This window comes from Lactuca saligna, chromosome 2 (genome assembly GCF_052625555.1).
Source record: "Lactuca saligna cultivar CGN05327 chromosome 2, ASM5262555v1, whole genome shotgun sequence".
In the NCBI taxonomy this organism is placed as follows: Eukaryota; Viridiplantae; Streptophyta; class Magnoliopsida; order Asterales; family Asteraceae; genus Lactuca; species Lactuca saligna.
Window position 1 is genome coordinate 163324730 of NC_136418.1, and position 20304 is coordinate 163345033.

At 33.7% G+C, this 20304-nt stretch overlaps 2 protein-coding genes across 4 annotated transcripts; both read right to left on the reverse strand.

Moving 5' to 3' along the window:
- Positions 1–4055: 4055 nt before the first annotated feature.
- Positions 4056–7121, reverse strand: LOC145029291 (uncharacterized). The gene is made up of 9 exons (XM_078977873.1): positions 7040–7121; positions 6579–6811; positions 6273–6474; positions 5941–6177; positions 5580–5823; positions 5377–5481; positions 5099–5281; positions 4801–5002; positions 4056–4705 (listed from the first exon to the last, which is right to left on the reverse strand). Exons 2-9 carry the CDS (start codon positions 6799–6801, stop codon positions 4218–4220), a joined length of 1884 nt encoding a protein of 627 aa, XP_078833999.1. The 5' UTR covers positions 6802–6811; positions 7040–7121; the 3' UTR covers positions 4056–4217.
- Positions 7122–13781: 6660 nt separating this feature from the next.
- Positions 13782–19846, reverse strand: LOC145032503 (ankyrin repeat family protein / regulator of chromosome condensation (RCC1) family protein). 3 transcript variants are annotated; one of them, XM_078981330.1, is made up of 11 exons: positions 19552–19846; positions 19399–19476; positions 17801–18280; positions 17559–17736; positions 17101–17469; positions 16735–17024; positions 16433–16645; positions 15866–16363; positions 15146–15790; positions 14478–15056; positions 13782–14390 (listed from the first exon to the last, which is right to left on the reverse strand). In XM_078981330.1, exons 3-11 carry the CDS (start codon positions 18074–18076, stop codon positions 14154–14156), a joined length of 3285 nt encoding a protein of 1094 aa, XP_078837456.1. In that variant the 5' UTR covers positions 18077–18280; positions 19399–19476; positions 19552–19846; the 3' UTR covers positions 13782–14153. The 3 variants fall into 3 exon arrangements, with proteins under 3 accessions (XP_078837456.1, XP_078837457.1, XP_078837458.1); XM_078981331.1 differs by having other exon boundaries at positions 17801–18296; XM_078981332.1 differs by lacking the exon at positions 19399–19476.
- Positions 19847–20304: the final 458 nt, after the last annotated feature.

Consider the following 20304-nt stretch of genomic DNA (forward strand, 5'->3'; position numbering starts at 1 on the left):
ACCATGGGTGGTGAAGAGTACATATGATTTCATCACATCGGATGCAAAAGATAAAGATTATGGCCTTATGTTGATCTTTCCCTTCATGTTGTTCAGAATGCTCAAAAGATAGAGATTATGGCCGAGTCGCTATTGTGCACTCGCCGAGTCCGGTCAAAGTTGACCGTTGACCGTTGACCTAAGTTGACTTGTTAAAGAGTAGTCAACATTAGTTGGGAAAGTATTAATTAGAGATATATTGTGATATAGGAGGACTTTAGCTCGAGGGATCGAGCACTAGCGATTTCAGGATTCACGACTTACCGAGACGCGAGGTGAGTCTTCTCACTATACTTTACCTTGAGTAGGTAGCCAGAGTTATGTGATAGAGTGTTTGTATGCTATGTATGTTATGTGTTGTACTGCATTATTTCTATGTGATTTATGTTGTGCATGTTTACAGAGTTAGAACCTGAGGGTTCACAGAGTTTGGGTGCACGGACCCACAGAGTTATAGCCTCGAGTGGCTAATATGTATTATATATGGTATTTTGGGGAACTCACTAAGTTTTGTGCTTACAGTGTTTGATGTTATTGTTTCAGGTACTAGTGACGACCGCGGGAAGGCGCCGACTTGATCCGTACACACACACGGAGTTTATACATTTGTGATCTTGGGATTTTGTATTTACTTGAATTGGATAATTAATGTGGTTGTTTTATGAATATTGAATGAATTATATTTTACGAAAAATTTGAAAATTTTATTTTGAAATTTACGGTGTTACACTATACTACTTTTTATGTCATTATTCTTGGTATTTGATATATAATGTATAACGTTTAAAGCATTTAAATATATTATTATTATTATTATTATTATTATTATTATTATATAAAATACGTTTTTAGATGTAAAAAATGTGTTTTTTTAAATATAATTATATTTTAAAAGTATTTATACGTTTAAAAACATATTTATATAAATACTCATTTATCTATTAGAGGGAATATATGTATTTTTAAAAGTTTTTGTTATATGTTTAAAAACAACTTAATACAATAAAAAAACCACATTATCTTTTGAATATGTGTTTGTTTTAAATAAAAACGCTATATGTACAAAACAATATTACTTATATTTATAAAAAAATATATATATAAAAAACGTATTTATATAGTAAAAATATACTTTAACATTTGTATACATATTAATAACATATTTATATGTATTTATAAAATTAAATATATATTTTTAAATTTATATGTTTTAAAAACTTGTTTATATGTGTTTGTACATTTAAAAAACTTATTTTTATATATTAATAAGTCTTTTAAAAACTATAAAAACTATATATGTACATTTAAAAATATATGTATACATTAAAAAAAACATAAAAATCTTTTGAAAACAAGTATATACATTTTAAAACGAATTTTATACATTGTGTGTATATATAAAATGAATTTTATACATTCAAAAACGAATTTTTAGTATTAAGATCTGAACCAAAGTAAACAAACAACAATATACATATGTATAAATATTATATATATATATATATATATATATATATATATATATATATATATATATATATATATATATATATATATACTTTTTATAACTTTAAAAAAGTATACACTTAAAACTGTATTTAAAAATATGTATAATAGATATTTTTATAGATTTAAAAACATAATAATAATAATAATAATAATAATTATTATTATTATTATTATTATTATTATTATTATTATACTTAAAATAATATTCAAAGTAATATTAAGAATAAAAATATCAGCATTACACATTATATTTAATGAAATCGAAACTTTAAGTGCATAAATTCATTTAGCTCACTTGAGGTCTGTTGGTCGCATGGATTGTTCCTTCAGGAGGTTTGTTGCTCGAATCCCATCTTCCACCGGTTCTCTTCTTTTAATTTAGAAAAAGTTGCAAAACTAGTCTTTTTAAGTTAGTTTCATTACGGATTTGGTCCCTCGGCAAATTGAAATTACTTTAATACTCTTGTGTATTTATTTTCTATTTCTAAATTCATTTTTTTTAAGTTTTAATAATTATTTATTCATTTTAATAATTAAAAAGTGAAAGCTCTCTCTCTTTCTCTCTCTCTCTCTCTCTCTCTATATATATATATATATATGTATATATATATATATATATATATATATATATATATATATATCTAGCTCTTCGTTGCTTTTCATCATAACTCACTTCGAATAAAAAATGTCATACAAAACCCGGGTAGAAGATAGTGAGTTCAAATTCATTTTTGACTTCGAAATTCTCACCATCTCTGTTTCTCACTCCCTGTATCTCACCCCACTAAGGATTTCATGGGCTTCGGAATTTTAAGTTTCAGAAGACGATTGAAGATCGTGAAGGCAATCGAACCCCTACAGGGTCCGATCAAAATCCTCCTCCCCTCAACCCTCTAGTAGTCTAGTTAAACTCCTTTTCAATTTAATGTCACCCTCTTCTTTGTTCATTTTTTGTATCTAAGCTCTTTTCATCTCGAGTCAATGATTTGATGGGTTTGATGGATGCTTATGGTGGAGGTGGTGGATTTGTATCTTTGTTGCAGGTTTTCTAGTCTAGAAATGGTGAAGAAGACTAAGTGGGGAAGAGGACGGAGTGGGGTTGTTTGAGGACCAGATTAAGTTCAATTCATACATGGATAATGCATGTGAAGATCGATGATGATGATCTCCGAATAAAACTTACATTGCAGAAAGAAAAACAAGCACTGTTAGTATCTTCTTTCTCATGTGAACATCGTTCTTGTTGCATCTTCTTATACCTTTAAACCATTCATGGAAATGGTTTATCTTTAAAGTTGAAAGAATGGGGAATTGAATGATGTAAGAAAAAAAAGGAACGTGAAAGATTACTCAGTAAAGCTGCAACCCATGAACATAAAGTATGGTTGATGCCCAGTGTTTGATCTTTTGTTTGAATGATCTTTCCATGCTGCAACTTTTAGTTCTTAGTTATATTCATTGATTTCCAGTAATTTGGTTTCAGAAATTCTTGTTTAAGCCATCAATTTAGGATTTAAAATTCTTGAAGCAAGTCGTTAAAATCCCTAAATCAAAAAAGGGTGGCAGTGCTGTGAGAATGGCTTCCAGGAGACCCCCTATCATTATTTAATATATAAAAATACTTATACAAGAAATATATATATATATATATATATATATATATATATATATATATATATATATATATATATATATATAAAATAAATCTAATAAGGGCAATTTAGTCATTTCAGTTTTACGATGGACCAAATCTACGTACAAATATTGTCAAAAAGACTAGGAAGCCAAAAAAAAAAAAGATGGGTTTTAGGCTAAAACCCCCCAAAAAAATGCATACCAAGAACCATTTTTATAGTTTTTTTTTTCAATTTAAGCAAGCCACAATGGCCTTTGTGGCGCTTCGTCAACTACAATCAACGTTATGTGCACGACTCTTGTGCGAGCAAACCGGTTAGCAACCGTGAAACTTGCTTTAAGAATTGACATCTCTTTGAGGAGCAGTCCAAACATAACATGCTAAAGAAAAACCATGATTATAATTTTCGAAACCTAAAATCATTTATTGTTTTTATCCGGTCCAAAGTATTTTTTAGAACACCGGAATTTTATTTAAATTGGAAAAGGACTAGCAGGAAACTACCAAAAAAAAACATCAAGTAATATCTAATTGGAGATTTTGAACACGTTGCTCATTTTGAATGTCTAAACGGCAAGTATAACATCAATATAGCCGTTTATTTTAAAATTTTGTTTTTTATGTTTAACCGTAACATCTTATTTCCAGATAGAAGTTATCAGGTGAAAATTTCTTATCACCCGCTAGGATCCATTCAATTTGTAACTGGTGGATTAGATTTATCCTATACGGATTTCAATTATTTTCCAGATAAAAAAATATCCGTGTCCCGTTCTTGCCCCTCTACTTCCATGACACATTATTAACGACTCTTTGATAAGTGATTATTGCACGCGTACTAAATCTGATATCTTGTATTAATAAAATATACATATGCACATTCTTAGGAGTCAAGGGGAATGGGCTAGACTACTGGATGAAACATAGACCAAATGTACAAGTCGGTATACACACACACATTAATTAACAGATATCAGTAATAACATAAAGTTACACAACCCAATAAATTCAATCCTTGCCATATATCTGACTTCTAATCTCGGTTGGTAGGTTCAGTTGTAAGCCCATATCCGAGCGGATACAACGGGTCATAATGTGAGTCGCCAACATTCATCGGGAGCTGATCAACAGTCTTGAACCAAGTATTTGCTAGTTTTCCCGTAATACCATAATCACCAAATAAAACATCTGCAACACCTTGGCCTTCGGTCCCCGGAAGCCATGCAGCCACCAAAGCATCCATGATAGGAACATAAGGTTCGATCACAACGGGTCTACCCGAGATTAGGACAACGACACACTTCACCGACACACACACGTTCATGATGGTTGTGGGCCCAGGTTCTGGTATCGTTAGATTCTGGCTGTCTCCGGCTGACTCCGAGTACGGGTACTCACCCGTCACCACAATGGCGTATGAGAAGTTGTTTGACTTGATAAAATCAGGAGTCGGGTTCTCTACATACAATACTTGGGTTGTAGGGTCAACTATGTTTTTCACAGCAGATAAAATTGTCGTACCTGTTGTTTATTTCCATCGTGAAAACTAATTACTTTCATGTAGCTTATTATAATTTATGCATATGTAAAAAAAGAGGGAAACACAGATTGCACACCACTTGTTGTATTGCCACTTTTCCCAGCCCATTCAATGGTCCAACCACCACACTGATAGCCAATGTCATCGGCATGGGTTCCGGCTACCAAGATTTTAGTCAACTTTTTTGGAAGAGGAAGCATCGGTTGGTTGACAGATTTACCGTTCTTTAGCAAGACTAAAGATTTCCTTACCGCCTCCCTAGCCAAATCTCGATGATCCTGTTTGTTTATGAAAGAAATTAGCATCAAATTATATGTTCTTAGTGTCTTCCTAATAAGAGAATTAACAAATTCAAAACAATAACTGCAATTAACCTGTTCTCCAAGGTATTTTGCCATGCTTAGATCTGTGAATGGGTTCTCAAACAGACCCATCACGAACTTGACGCGTAGAATCCTCTTTACTGCATCATCAATCCGACTCATTGGGATGGAATTGTTCTTCACAAGAAAAGTCATCCCATCGATGAAATCAATGTAGTTGGAGCCAATCATGGCCTGCAAAACGTTTGACTAAATAAAACGAAAAAAAAAAAAAAAACAAAGTCTAAACTTGTGTTTGAAAATAACGGTATTCATATTATTCAACCCACCATGTCTATGCCAGCCATAATGCTTTGTTGAATCGATGAAGTGTAATTAGCATGAGGCGGATTTGTCAGCTGGTCAATACCCATAAAATCGGAGATCACAAATCCCTACAAAACATCCAATAATAAAACATGAAAACATCTTTATGTATATGAAACCAAGATCTTGAAAAGAATAGGAGAAATTAAAAACGAGTTCTTTATACTCTGAATTTGAGAGTGTTCTTTAGAAATCCAGTTATAAGTGGAGTATTTCTATGCATTTTGACTCCGTTCAAGCTAGAGTAAGAAATCATGATGGTTGTAACACCCTTCCGTACTGCATCAAAGTACGGTGGCATATGAATGCTCAATAGACCATGAAAATCTATGACGGTATTGTTCGCATTGATGCCTTTTGTCGTTCCACCATCACCCACATAGTGTTTGGCGCAAGATGCAACCTTTTCTCTGTAAAATGAAAAGTGTTAAACCCAATTAATCCACGATATGAACGCTATGAAAAAAGAACACAAGCCACAAAGAATCCTAGTGAGCTGGCAGGAGGGCTTGTGAATGAATACTTACTGTCCGCTAACAAAAGGAACACCTAATCGACCATCGCTAGGAATGCTTCCTTGAAGTCCAGGTATGATCTCAGTCATGGCTCGAACAATATTAGGATCTTCACTAAAGCTCTCGAAGCAACGACCCCATCTTGGATCTCTACATACCGCAACACAAGGTGCAAAGGCATAGTTGATGCCAGTTGCTCGAACTTCAAGGGCAGTCGCAACTCCAATTTTCTTCACCAATTCAACGTCCCTATTCCACATGCCAAAAAGAAATCCCATTATTAAAGAAAAAAAAAAACTGTTTAAAAAGGATTCAAACGTTAAACAAAACAAACTTCCACTTGCCTAGTTACTCCAAGGCCAATATTATGTGGGAAAATGGTGGCATTGTAAACTTTACTATTGCCATGGACAGCATCAATTCCATACATCAGCGGTATACCCAAACGAGTAGACAACGATTCTCTTTGGAAATTGTTTACCATATTAATCCATGCCTCTGGAGGGTCTTGTGTTGAAGGGGTCGATGCAGTGGTCAATAAACTCCCTACGGAAGATCCAAGACTCGTTAAAAAAAAATAAAAACGTAACCTTTACAATGGATTTAAGGTATTTAATACGAAAAAACTATTGACAAATTTCAAAAATTACCTATGGAGAAATTCCGCATTACTTCTAGTGTAGCTAGACTACTATCAATCTGCGTCATTTGACCGATCTTTTCTTCCAACGTCATCCTGTTCATCAAGTCCCTTATTCGAACACCTAATGGTTGTTTCGGATCTTTGTATTTTATGTCGGATTCAGCGATGGTAGCCGTAGCCCAAGAACATATTGCCAGAATTGTGAAAACACACAAAAAGAGTTTCGCCATTTCTTATCAACTTCAATCACACAATGTAATTGTTTTTTAATATAAACACGATGACTTAACACTCGATCACAATTAAATATTTGCTTAAACAAATAGAAGAACAGTGACCATCAAAAGCTAATTAAAAATCATAAACCATTTGTAACACAAAGCACAAACATATACACCCATTCAGCCCCCTGCTTCTTGAAAGATTGTTAGACAAAGAAGAGTAAAGAGAGAATGCAATGCAACTTACATGAATGGAAGGAGCGGAAAGGAGTTATGGGACAAGACTCAAGAGTAGGTGGTATTTATAGACGACTGAATTGTAAAGGCTGTTGCTATACTTATATATGTATGTATCAAGGTAGCATATATATAGCTACATATACCCATTTAACGTAACCTTTCAAATTACTTCATCTACATCACATAATTAATGTATCTTATCTTGTTTTTATTTTTATGACGAATAGGTGGTGCCGTGGTGGACGAACATAGTAGAATGGGTCGATACATGCTTGGTACCGGTTTGGTATCATGGTCATCCTAGTTTATTTTTTGAGTTTTTTAAATTGTGTAAAACCAAAAATTAAAGTTTGTAATATTTATAATGAATATTAAAGTGCAAAGTACCGAGTTTGTTTCGGTTATGAGGATCACTATTCTTAACTTATTATTAATTATAACTAGGATTTTGTTCTGGTACGCGTTTTGGAGGTGCCAATTCGTTTTATAAATTAAATTTTGACGATTGTATTAATAAAAATTAGGCACCGTTACATTTATTGATGGATATATATATATATATATATATATATATATATATATATATATCGTCGAATGAAAACATATTATATGTGACCAAATTCAAACGTAAGAAATGTACATAAATATAAGCATGAAAATGTAAAACAACTAAAATTTATACTAACACGTACATAAAAATAGATAAGTGAGATCACTTTTTTGAAGTTAACAAACGGAAGTTTAAATAATAAAAAACGCATTATATGTGACCACACTCATACGTAAGAAATATATATAAAAATAATCATGAAAAATAAAATAAAAATTGCATCGAAACATAGATAAATATGAATTTATAACGACACGTACATAAAAATAAATAAGTAAGCTCTTTGTTTTTAAAGTTAACAAAAGGAAGTTCAAATAATGAAAAACGTATTATATATGACCCGACTCATATATAAGAAATGTATATACAAATAAGCATGGAAAATAAAATAAAGTTTACGTCGAAATATAGACAAATCCAAATTTATACTGACACGTATATAAAAATAGTAAGTAAGTTTTTTTTTAATTAATGAAAGAAATTACTAAATTTATGTCGAAACATTAACTAGCGCAAATTTATACCGACACGTATATAAATATAAACACGTAAAAATAAATTTTTTTAAGTTAATAAACTAATATTATTAAGAAAAATTAAATTGTGTATAGTATGAATGATAAATATGAAAATATACAAAATGAAAGGGGTGAAAATCAAAATAGAAAAGATAAAGTGACAACTTTTAAAAAATAAATGGATAAAAAAATATAATTTTAAAAAATAAATAGTGCCGGCTACTGAGTTTTTAAAAATGTGTGTTCTATCGGGAATTCGGGATACTTTAAATCTAAATATTGTTTCCTTTTTATTTACGATGGATGTCTTTATAATCCCTGTAAAATATAAATGTTATTATTGAATAGCGATGAGAATGAATATTAACGATGAAAACCATTAAAAATCACCAATCGGCATCTAAGACATTTTTTCCCATTACATTTAACATATGATCATTTTACACATGCAATCCATAGACCATAGTCTTTCATGTATTTAAAACATATATTCACTCAATTGGAATCGATGTTCTTTGGTTAATCCATATCCATTACAAATTACTTCACAAGACATAATTAATTAATTATCTCACAAAAGTCAAACATGGGTGGACCTACTTGGCAAAAGGAAATTTGAGTTTCTAAATCTCATGGTGTTGTCCTCTATACCCAAAATACGTCCAAATGTTGTGTTCATTTTAGGAAATATTTTTTCTAATTAAAAAAATACTCATCTCATGTCTCATCTACTTTGTGTACCTTTATTCTCCCCTCTCATTTACTTTCCAATTTTCATGTTTGAAGTAAGCTTTTCCTTTAGCTTTAAACCTGTTTTAGAATGTGTGGATTTTCAGGTTTGATGTCATTTATTATTTATGTAAGTAATATATATTGGTTAAGTTCCCTACTCTTCTTCATCCAACTTAATAAAACACGTATCTTTTAAATATCTAGGAAATCGATTGCTTCTTATGCCTTTTCATTTACGTGCCTTAATGTATTTCTTTTACCATATTCTTGCAATCTTGTTGCATATGATTTTTTATTTGCGCGCCCTAATGGAACGTGATGGAGAAGAAACGGGTGGCTTCATCTTTAAATCTCCATGGTTAGCATATGAGTCGCATCAACTTTTATTGCACAGTGTCGCTTGCACTTGCACAATGCACACTCGATTTGTCATATTGGGTTTATTTTCGATTGGGTAATGTCCTCCATTTACACGGTCCAATTGTTTTTAGTTATGACCTTCAAACACTAGCCTTTATTTGGACTGAGATTGGACCAATATCTTTTTTTATCTCTCTTCTTCTTTTTAATAAAATGATTTGATTTGATTTAATTTGATTTATAAACTTTGAAATGGTTTTTATTGTTATCTTATTGTAATAACATATACATTGTGATATAAAAAAGGGAGTCTATTCTTCCATGGGTAACTTTTTATTCATCGACTGAAAATATTATTCATTGATATTCATACTCCTTACTTCTTAGTAAATATGGGCAAAACACAAGAAAAGGCTTGGGAAGTCCTTAAAAGAAGACTTAAACACATGGAATCATGAAAGCTTTGTTGCTTTACCACTTGATTTATTTCTCTCGGTTTTTTGTTGATAAAATTTTAAATCTCATATGCATAATAGGGAATTTCATAGTTTTCGTAGTAGTATTGCTAAGGATTCAGATGTAGTGGCGCCACCGTAGACTTAGTTTCATCAGCGGCGTCATGTTTCTTCTCCTCCACCGGATCAATACTTAGTAGTTATATGTATCATACACCTTTCCTTTGCAAGTCAGTTTGATTGAGTCAACATCTTCCCCGGTCATAGTTTGGTTTTTATATGAACAACAAAAGATGTTGATTCCGCACTTGTTTATCAGTTTTTTGATCTTGTTTTTGTTAAGTAATTAATTGGATTAATAAATGTTCATCTAGTCAATAAAGCAGAATTTTTGAAAAACCAAAAATCCAGACGAGATTAACATTTAGGTTATAAAAGTGAAACTAGGAAATTTCTTTTAAACACCATAACCGTTTGTTGTCAAGGCCAAAGTCTAATGCTTGATGAATCAAAGGTGTTGTGGAAATATCAACAAAATCTTTAACTTCTTTAAAAACAAATTAATCAACTACATGTACATTAAACAAAATTTGGATAACAGTGATTTATAAATGTTCAAAATTTTAAATATAGTTATGATTGGTTGGATATTTTGTTTATAAAGAATTTATAAAATTAATCCAAAAATGTTATTTAATCTAAAATAAAAACTATTTGAACAAACAAAAGATTTACATATTACTAAAATCATAAATACTAAAACAAAAGATTTGTAATAATTTTTGGTCTTGAGAACATCAATATATTTGGATAATTTTAAAGATCGTGATTACAATCACTTTCCAAAATCTGTGATTTCAACCTATAGTTTGAGGTAGCAAGAAATCAGATTTGGGATAATCCAAAAATGACAATTAGAAGTCAGGCTACTTCTAAATTCGAAACACAGAAAGTGCCTTGCTATTTTGTGTTTGATGAGATAAAGAAAATCTAATGAACAAATTTCGAGTGTAGAGAATGTAACCAATTTTCTAGAACATGCAATATGTTCTTATACTGGATGGAAAGGTAGTTAATGGTTGTTAAATGTAGTTTTGAAGCCAAAATGATGGTTAGAAATATGGTTATTTATACATAACTGAATCTGGCATCGTCATGATGTCATAACCTGTTTTTGGCAGGAGATGCATGGTTGGAGTTTTTCCTGATATAGAAATCTTTTTAGAATGTGTCCATGATATATGAAATTCATTTACTCATCTATTAGAATGTGCCCACAACATATGGAACCATCGCCTGAGACTTTGCTCCTTAGACCCCCGCTAGGGGCATGCCTCTAGACCCCACCAAGGGTACAATACCTTGGAACCCTACACCCAGGGGGGGCTGCGCCCGGACCCTTGTATTCCGGAGTTGACATTTATCACTCTGACTGTACACCCCGCACCTCCTGTTTTGTTGAGTAAATGGAGCTCAACATATCTCGATACTAATAACTACACTAAAATATGTTGATAACATTAAAATCACCAACATCCCCCCTCCCCCCCCCCCCCCCCCCCCCCCAATTTTAGTGTAATCCCCAATTAACTAAAAGTAAACATGAAACCAAACTCATGTATATATGAAAATATCTTAAAGATTGAATTTTCACATTAGTATAATATGCATGCCAAATACTCGAGAATCAGGGTGTCCTAAGGATTCAACCCTTCAACTTATTTGAGTAATAAAGATACTATACATATAAGTTAAACATAATATCTAATGTTTCATACTTAACACTATTACAGTAATATGTCCTATCCATTTATAAGTCCATAAAACCCTAGCCCAAGCTTCCTGAAGTAGCAACACTTCACACTCATATACGTAGTCCTTTTACATCATGCACCTGTTAATGCACTTTTTCAAAATAACTATTAAGAACTTAATTAACCTAATTTAGCTCCATATGTCATAAGCACATACCTTAGGATGTAATAACATAAATTTGATCCATTCTCCATAAGTAAACTTTCCATATTTAATTCAACTTCTAACATTATATTAGAAGGGAATTGGGTATCTCACCCATAGAGATATCAAGTACGCCTTAAACACATCACTATAACTGACTTCTTTACCAAGTCTCTAGCTAACCCCTTCATCAATTGATCAGCTAAATTATGTTGAAATCGAAAAAACTCTATAGAAATTATACCATGAATAATGAGCTCACTTACCATACTATGCCTAACACCCATATATCGCGACTTTCTATTATACACTTGATTGTATGATTTTTGCCAAGATGGTAGCACTATCACAACTTATAGAGACGATTAATATAGGCTTTATCCGTAGAGGACTTTCATAGATCAAATTCATTAACCATACTGGTTTTTTTCCAACCGCTACAAGGTCTATAAATTCAAATTCCATAGTTGAATTTGTGATGCATTTTTTGTTTCTTGGAAGCCCATGAAATGGCACCTCCGCTAATAAGGAACACCTAAACACTTGTAGAAGATTGATCCTTAATATTTGCAATCCAATTAGCATCTGAATATCCTTCAATGACTGAAGAAAATCCTACATAAGTCAATCCATAAAGCAACAATAAGGGATCTTTTAAATGACTAAACGAAAATACAATCATGAAATGAGAATTTAAAGCAAGTGATCGATGGTAAAAACATTTGATTTCATGTCTATTTTATATATAATTGTGTATCAAACTTGGAATAATATTAAATTCATATTATAATATAAGTCAATACTAAAAAACATTAAAAAGCTCTATTGTCTCTATACTTGTGAAAATGTTTAACTAAAAATACTCTTTAGTTAAAAATAGCCTTCCTGATCAGTTTTAAACAAACCGTTAAATTTAATTGAAATAGTGCATTAAGTGTTTGTATAAGTGTTTCCCAAACAATGTTTAATCCATTTTGCAATCCCGAATGACTTAAAAATGTAATGGAAGTTGATGTGTGGTTAACTATATAAAAAGTATTAGTGAAGTTTTAAATATATACAAACTAATTCTATCACAGCTAAACTTTAACACACACTAGCCAGTATACCTACATGTGCAACAGTATAGTTGTAGTAAGACTAGGTTTCGAATAAAAAGGGAATGAGAATGATTCAGATATGATAATTTAGTTATTAATTAAACTATGAATAGTAAAGTAAATGGGGGATTTGTTAAAATTCAATTAAACTAAAATAGAAACAAAACAAAACAAGAGATTATATTTAGAGACAAAAGAGATAAGGATGTTATCACAAAGATTCGATTGTCTTTTAGTTAAGGTGGATTTCAATAGAGTGCAATGGATATTAGTAATGTTCACAGATTCCTATAGTTAGTTATCCAACCGGTTTGGTGCATAAGCTCTTGGTTGTGAGATATTTTATTATATATCCTCATTATTATCTTTGCGAAAACATTTGAATACTATTTTTTTAATAATAATTATTGTTTCAAAAAACCTATAGTTATCTAATTTTAAATTATATAAAAATTATCAACATTTATTATTTATTTTTATTTATAAATAGTAATATTTTCACATCCAATCTCATTCTTTATTTTTAACCTTTTCGGGTTTGTTTTTTTTTCAACTAGCATGTTTTTCCAAAGTTTTATTTGAATCTACAGTGGATTATTTTATTTTTTGTTATAAATCATTAATTCCAAAAGAAAATTAATTCTTTAAACATTTTAATATAATGAAAAGGATTTATAAGTTATATTTTTTAATAAAATAATTGATTTGAATTGGATTATTAATGGGAATGAATATTTAGATTTAATTGGGTTATATAGATGGAAGAAAGATAAATTAGTTTTTTAATAGATTATTGGGTCATTTGGTTGTGACTAAATGGATCTTTAAAACTATACTGGGCCCAAATAGATACGATATGAAACACTTTTGGAGGGTCTTTGTCATGATATTTCCATAGCACCACACCCTTTACTGTTACTAGCCCAATATCACAAGCCCAATATCACAAAACCTTAAAATGTTTTGTACCTCCTATGTAGAACATGTTCTCAACTTTTCTTGTGCAGATATCAAGTTCCAAAAAAAATAATGTTGTGAATTATAATAGAATATGAAGAAAACGATGAATGTGCACCCCAAAAGGGTAAATGTTACAAGTTTATGCCATTTACAGCCTTAACTCCCTAAAAGAGAGGTTCATAAATCAGGTTTAAGGATGTTGTCGTTAGCGCTAAGAATCCACCAACTCTCTCTCCCTAGAACAAACTGAATGCAATTTGAAGGATTCTACTTGAAGAGAATCTGAAATTAATGTACAACGAAATATCTACAGTTGATTTACAGAAAGAAACATGACACCAGAATGATCCGTTAAATTTTTATAAAAAGGCCAAACCAGACCAGAGCTGCTATTTTAAATAAACCCACCCACCCACCCACCCTTGTTCTAAAACTGATTCTTGACAACCTTAACGCTGCTATAAAAACGTTTAAGATCCTTCATAGCCTTCTCCTCTATCTGAATTGACCTTATAGAAGACGGAGCTTCAACCTCCGGCTTGAACCACCGGTTCACACCACCACCACCACCACCTGAATCGGACGGTGAACCCTGACCGCTGCTCACAGCAAACCCAGTCGTTCTTGTTTTAGGACTGTGTGATAACGTCTGTTGCTTTTTCTCCTGAATGAATATATATATCATACAAAATCAAATTTTATTTTCAAGAATAAAAGCATGGAAGAAACAGAAATGATGTTGGTGTCACACCTCTTGCAACTGAATCCCCCTGAGAGACGGCCTGCTACCAATACCTATACCAAGAGGTGGGGTCCCTGAAGAAACCGAAACCCAAGGAGGGGTGCTTTTTTCGACATCTGGCATGTGAGGGGTCAGGTTGGGACCCACGGGGTTCGAGTTTGATGGCAGAAACGAACTCAATGAGAGTTTTCCACTTGTTTTCACATCTAAAACCTCCAACTGATCTTTCTTTTTAGCAATGGACATGGGCTTACTTCCCATGGTTTTTTCCTGCTCATCTTGTATCTCACGAAGAGAAGTGGGACTGGGTCCCTTTGAAATACTTGTGCCCCCCCATGCGGGGCCCTCATTTTTTGGTGAAGGTGGTGGAAGAGGTGCAACGATCTTTGGGGTGTCATCAAGAGCACCACTTAAGAACATTGAAAGCCCGCCTTTCCTGTTTTTCTTCTTTGATGATGTTGATGATGATGACGATGATGATGATGTGTTCCGGTTTTTTGAGCTTGCAAGATCTTTCTTTGAGTTGCTATTAGGTGACACCTCGATAACCAGATTCACTGTTTTGCCCTTGTCATCTATCTCCTTCTCCTGTGAATTACAAGTATCCATGTTAAGGGCATATGTATATATGTAATATGTATGTGTCCTAAATATGTTCAATGTAGATCCAGTTATACCTTGTGGTCAACATGAGAAGCTTCAGAAGGTAAGAAACCCTTGACTGTGTTCAATTTAGCATCAGATTCATGGCTACCAGGTGCCTCTTCCCCTTGTGTTGACTTTCTTCTGCTCTTTCTCTTCTGTTTTTTGGTTCCCTGGTCAACCGGGGAAGTTGACTTTGCTTGAATCGTTTCAACAGGAACACCAAGCTCAATAAGTGACTTCTCCAACACTGGTCGTGTCTCAAGTTTTGTAATCTGTTGGCTATCGAGTTGATAACCTTTGGCTCTTTTTTCCTCCAATATCTCAATCTGCTGCAATTTTTTTCTTAAAGCCCGAACATGCTTGCCAACTTGTTGATTCGCATCATCATATGGATGTAAAAAGCTATCAAATCTTTGGCTTCTTTCCTTGTGAGAACCCATGTTTCCACCATTGCTGTTATCACGAGTCCTGAGAAACTCATTGTCACTATCATCCTCTTCACTGTTAACAACAGCAGGAAAAGTGGCTGTTGGGGTTGGAAGCCTACGATAACTCCATGCTTCAGATGACTTTGAATCCAAAGATTTTTCAAGATTCACAAGAACATCCAGTGAAGCACTAGCAACTGCATGTGTCGAAACCGTAAGAACATAGTCAAGATTACGTATCACAATTTCCTGCAAAAGTTATCAAGAGGGGTTCAATTGTCTAAAATACCCTTTAAATTAACAAAAGCTCAAAATGGGCACCACCTCGCAATGCTTCTTTAAATCATGTGCCTCTAGTGAGTCGGCAATTTCAACAAGTTGTAAAGCACTTCTTGGCTCCACCAAATGCTCGGCTGCCACTTTCTCACAAAGACTTTTCAGACTTGGTATTTGCTTACTTCCGTTTTCACTGTTACTCTTTTCTATACTTGATGTCTTTTCATCAATTTCAATATCATTATAAGCAAAATCTTCATCCAGCTCGCTTAAATCATCACTTAGTTTTTTCTTTAAACACCGAGGGGTATCTGGAGCCTTGAGAGAATATGGAGGATGATAGAGAGAACTAATCACCAACAGATGTGTTTCACCAACTGAAACTGAAGTAGCCCTTTTGATGCCATGTAATCGAGTTATGACCGGAGCTTCGTCTTTTCTTTTCTTTGCATCCCACATGTAAACATCACCGGATGCTGTAACTCCAGCTGTCCAGTACTTTCCAGCAGACACACTAACCATACTTTTCCCGCAAAGCCCGTATAACTACATCAAAGAAACAATGAATAAGAGAGGCATGATGATGGATGATGGATGATGATGATGATGATGGACCTGTTGACATTTAAGATCAGGATCAGAAGACACCCAATAGAACAATGCACCATCATGGGTAAGAGCCATGCTATGCATCATCCCTGCAGCAATTGAAACCACATGAAGGCGTTCTGACCGGTGAAACTTTAAAGGAGTGCTTCCAACTTTTTTCAAAATCCTTGCAACAACTACACGTCTTGGAGTTACAAGCCGATGACCCCAAGTAAATACCTGAAGAAAAAAAAAAAAAAAAAACCTGGAAAATTATAATCACTGCAACAATTTTCATTCTTTTTTTTTTATTTTCTAAAAATACATACCTCTCCATCGGCTCCTAAAACCACAGTGTGATACTTGGCTGCTGACACACGAATGAAAACTTTTCCTTTCAAATACTCAACGAGCCTCGGGGTGTAATTTGAGCCAGAGTTTGAAGTTCCATAACCAAGTTGACCTTCTTTATTGCAACCCCAAGTGAAAACCTCACCCGAATCAGAAACAACAGCAGTGTGCTTGTTTGCTGCAGCAATAGCAACTATCTTTGACTTTAATGAGCTAACTCTTCTTGGGGTTGCTTGAGTATCAACAGAAGTATAACCAAGTTGACCCTCTGCAAAAATCATCATATAATTATTAATTAATCAGTCTGTCTGTATTTGTTTTAGGGTAAAAAAGTAAGTAATTACCTCGGTTGGAACCCCAGGTGAAGACCTCACCACCCTCTGTGACAGCAACTGTATGATGTTTAGCAGCTGCAATTCCCTTGACCCTGCGGGCCCCTAATCCGGATGTTACCTGTCTAGGAGTTATGACTGCCGCCTGACCACTATGGATGTCAAAATCAGGGTGGCCAAGGCGACCACCGCGACCAAATCCCCAAGTGAAAACTTCACCATCAGCACTCACAGCAACACTATGAAACTTGGCTGAAGAAATGGACTTGATGAAGGATCCATGAAGTGAGTCAACCTTGCATGGGAGCTTCTGTATGTGAGCATTTCCAGTCCCAAGTTGATAATTAACACCGCTACCCCAACTGTACAGCTCTGTCACCACTGAAAATGCACAACAAACATTCCTTCAGGAAATTGTATCAATGGAGTAATATTTATTATAAGGATGTGTTTGTTCTTTGTTGGACTACCTGAACCATCTCCATTGCCATTAGCCTGTACAACAGGCCCAGAGAGAAGGTCAACAGGTGTTCTTGACTTGGAATCTTCAATTGCAACAGAGGCTTCTGACTTAAGAAGAATACTAGCAACAGCCAAATGACCAAAATGTAACGCCCGATGAAGGCTACTCCATCCAGATTCTCCATCCTGAAGATTGAAAAAGTTGTTAAACTTTTCATCTGATATCTAAAAGATGAGAAGATAGATGTACCCTGGCATTAGGGTCTGCACCAGCAGCTAGTAGTCTTCTGATAATTGGAATGTGATTTCTCCATGTTGCAATATGAAGAGGGGTAAGGCCAAAAGTGTTTCTTGAATTGATGTTTCCTCCATTTTTCTTCAGTGAGACCAAGGCTGAATCTACATCTACCACAGACCCTCCATGCACTGCTAGCCATAGATCTTTGGAGGACCCACTTGTTGAGGACTTGCCACCTGGACCTTGGAGGTTTTTTCTTTGACTGTGAAGTAAATTTATCTGATCCATCACTAGCTACAGACACTTTTTACAGCACTACTATAATACTTGTTAACTATAATGATTAAGACAATCTTAAAGATAAGGGTTCATCAAACAACTGCCATCATCGCCATGTTTACTGTAAACAAACTGGATAAAGATCACATTCACAAACGCGCCATCACATATTTGGAAGAACACAGCAACAATGAAACTAGTAGACTGAGTCGCCTGCAAGTAAGAAAATCTTTAAACATGTAATTAAGATCATGGATTATTTTCCAAGTAAAAAAAAAAAAAATCAGCTGGCAATACAAACCAAGATATCACAAGTCATGAAATTTATCAAATTTTACATGGCAACACTGGATTTATTAAAAATGAAGTGCACTTACCAACTCTTGGAAAGATGAAACATAATGGAAATGTTTTAAACAAAACTTTCACCAAAGAGACTTTAATTTTTGAGAAACTATAAAAAAAGAAGATGAAACAGAAAAAATGATGCATCATCAAGTATGTACTTTGTACTTTACATTGTTTTCCTCATGCTGCTGACACGATCCTCTTTATGAATCAAAAGATTAGTTTGGGCCCACACATATATCCGCAGTTTAAAAACATGCTATCAAACTCCTCGTTAAAATCTGATCTTATTCAGTTAATAAGAAGGCAAAATCCGAAAGTAAAAGTGTCAAAAATACCAGGATCTTTGAGCCATGTAACATAACCGAGGACAAAGTCCAAGCAGAGACAAAAATCATATTATGGACTGATTTTCAAAGACAAAATCTATTAAAGCCACATATTGTATGAATTACAAACGAGTGCGATGCCAGCAGTTGTAGATGTAAATAGTTATGAAACTGCACACTATTGAAATATCAACATTTAATTCTCATAATTTGGCTTCTTATCATCAAAGAGCATAGTTTCGATCTCAAATTAGATTATTCAAAAATGCACCTTAGCAGAGGGCTCGGAAAAATCTTATCGTCTCGTGAATTTATTACCCAAACAGCAATTAAAATTACCCCGTAAGCAACCAAGTAAAAGGTCAAAGATTCGGATCAAATGCAGGTTTGCAGATCATAATATATCATAAAAAGATCGATAGAACAACAAACTGATTCATTATGATCTCTAAATTGCAATGTACGTACGTCCATTTTTTGAGTATAGATGTACACGTTTAAACAAAATGGACCCAGAATCAATCATAATAAAAGTCAAAACTAATCACATCAACATGAAAAGATCACGTCTTTTTTCAAAAGATCAGATAACCCCACATACGTCTACATGAAAAAAAAAATTAGAAACAAGAGATACGAAGTAAAAGAAAATACCGATAGATCGAAATTTGCGATCGAAATCTGAAACAGACGGAACAAAATGGTCCAAAATGGCAAATACTGGCGGTTACCCTATCGAAGAACGAATCAAATCAAGAAAAGATATCGAAAAGCACCAGAGATATGGAGCGAAGATGTGATAATTACCTTAAATATCAAGTCAGTTTTGATCTCAAAAACCAAACCAACTCCCAAAGACACACACACACACTCCCTTTATCTCCCAAACTTCTGGCCTTTTGAATGCGTTCCGTTTTGGGGGAATTTTCCTAGGGCAGGTGGGAGATAAGGGATCGGTTTGAAGAATATGCCCAAATGCGCAGAGAGAAGTGTGGGGGAGAAGGAGAAAGGGTGATTTGGGTATTTCACCTGTCCTAAAGGAAATCGTTGAATTGACGGAAAAACCATGAGATTATCTAGGAAAGGACGCTGGTACATACGATGAGCGGTGGGTCTGAAGAGATGTGCATCCACGTAAACCCGATCGACAGATTTGACACGTTAGTCAGGTTGCCGTTTAACACGTAGATTTCCTTCCCATAACGCCGTTAAACTCACATTTCGATACAGACGTTCCTTTGACCCTTTCTTCACAAGAATAAACTCACTCCAGCCAATTTTATTGACTTAACGGATACGTCTTGAATCCACATGGGACCCTGTAAACCATCCTTATTTTTGTGGATTTGTAGTGTGAATAAACTATTTATCCGTTTGTTATTTTAATAGTTTGTTTCTCTTCAGTTTTTTAAGGAACAATCATGTACTAAATTTGTAAAATACTCGAAACTTAGTTCTGAAATAAAAGAAAAAATAGTCTTAATGAAACCTTGTGTACAAATAATTTAGGCTTGCATCAATAATAGAAGTTTTAAATGAAGTCCACATCATTAATTACTT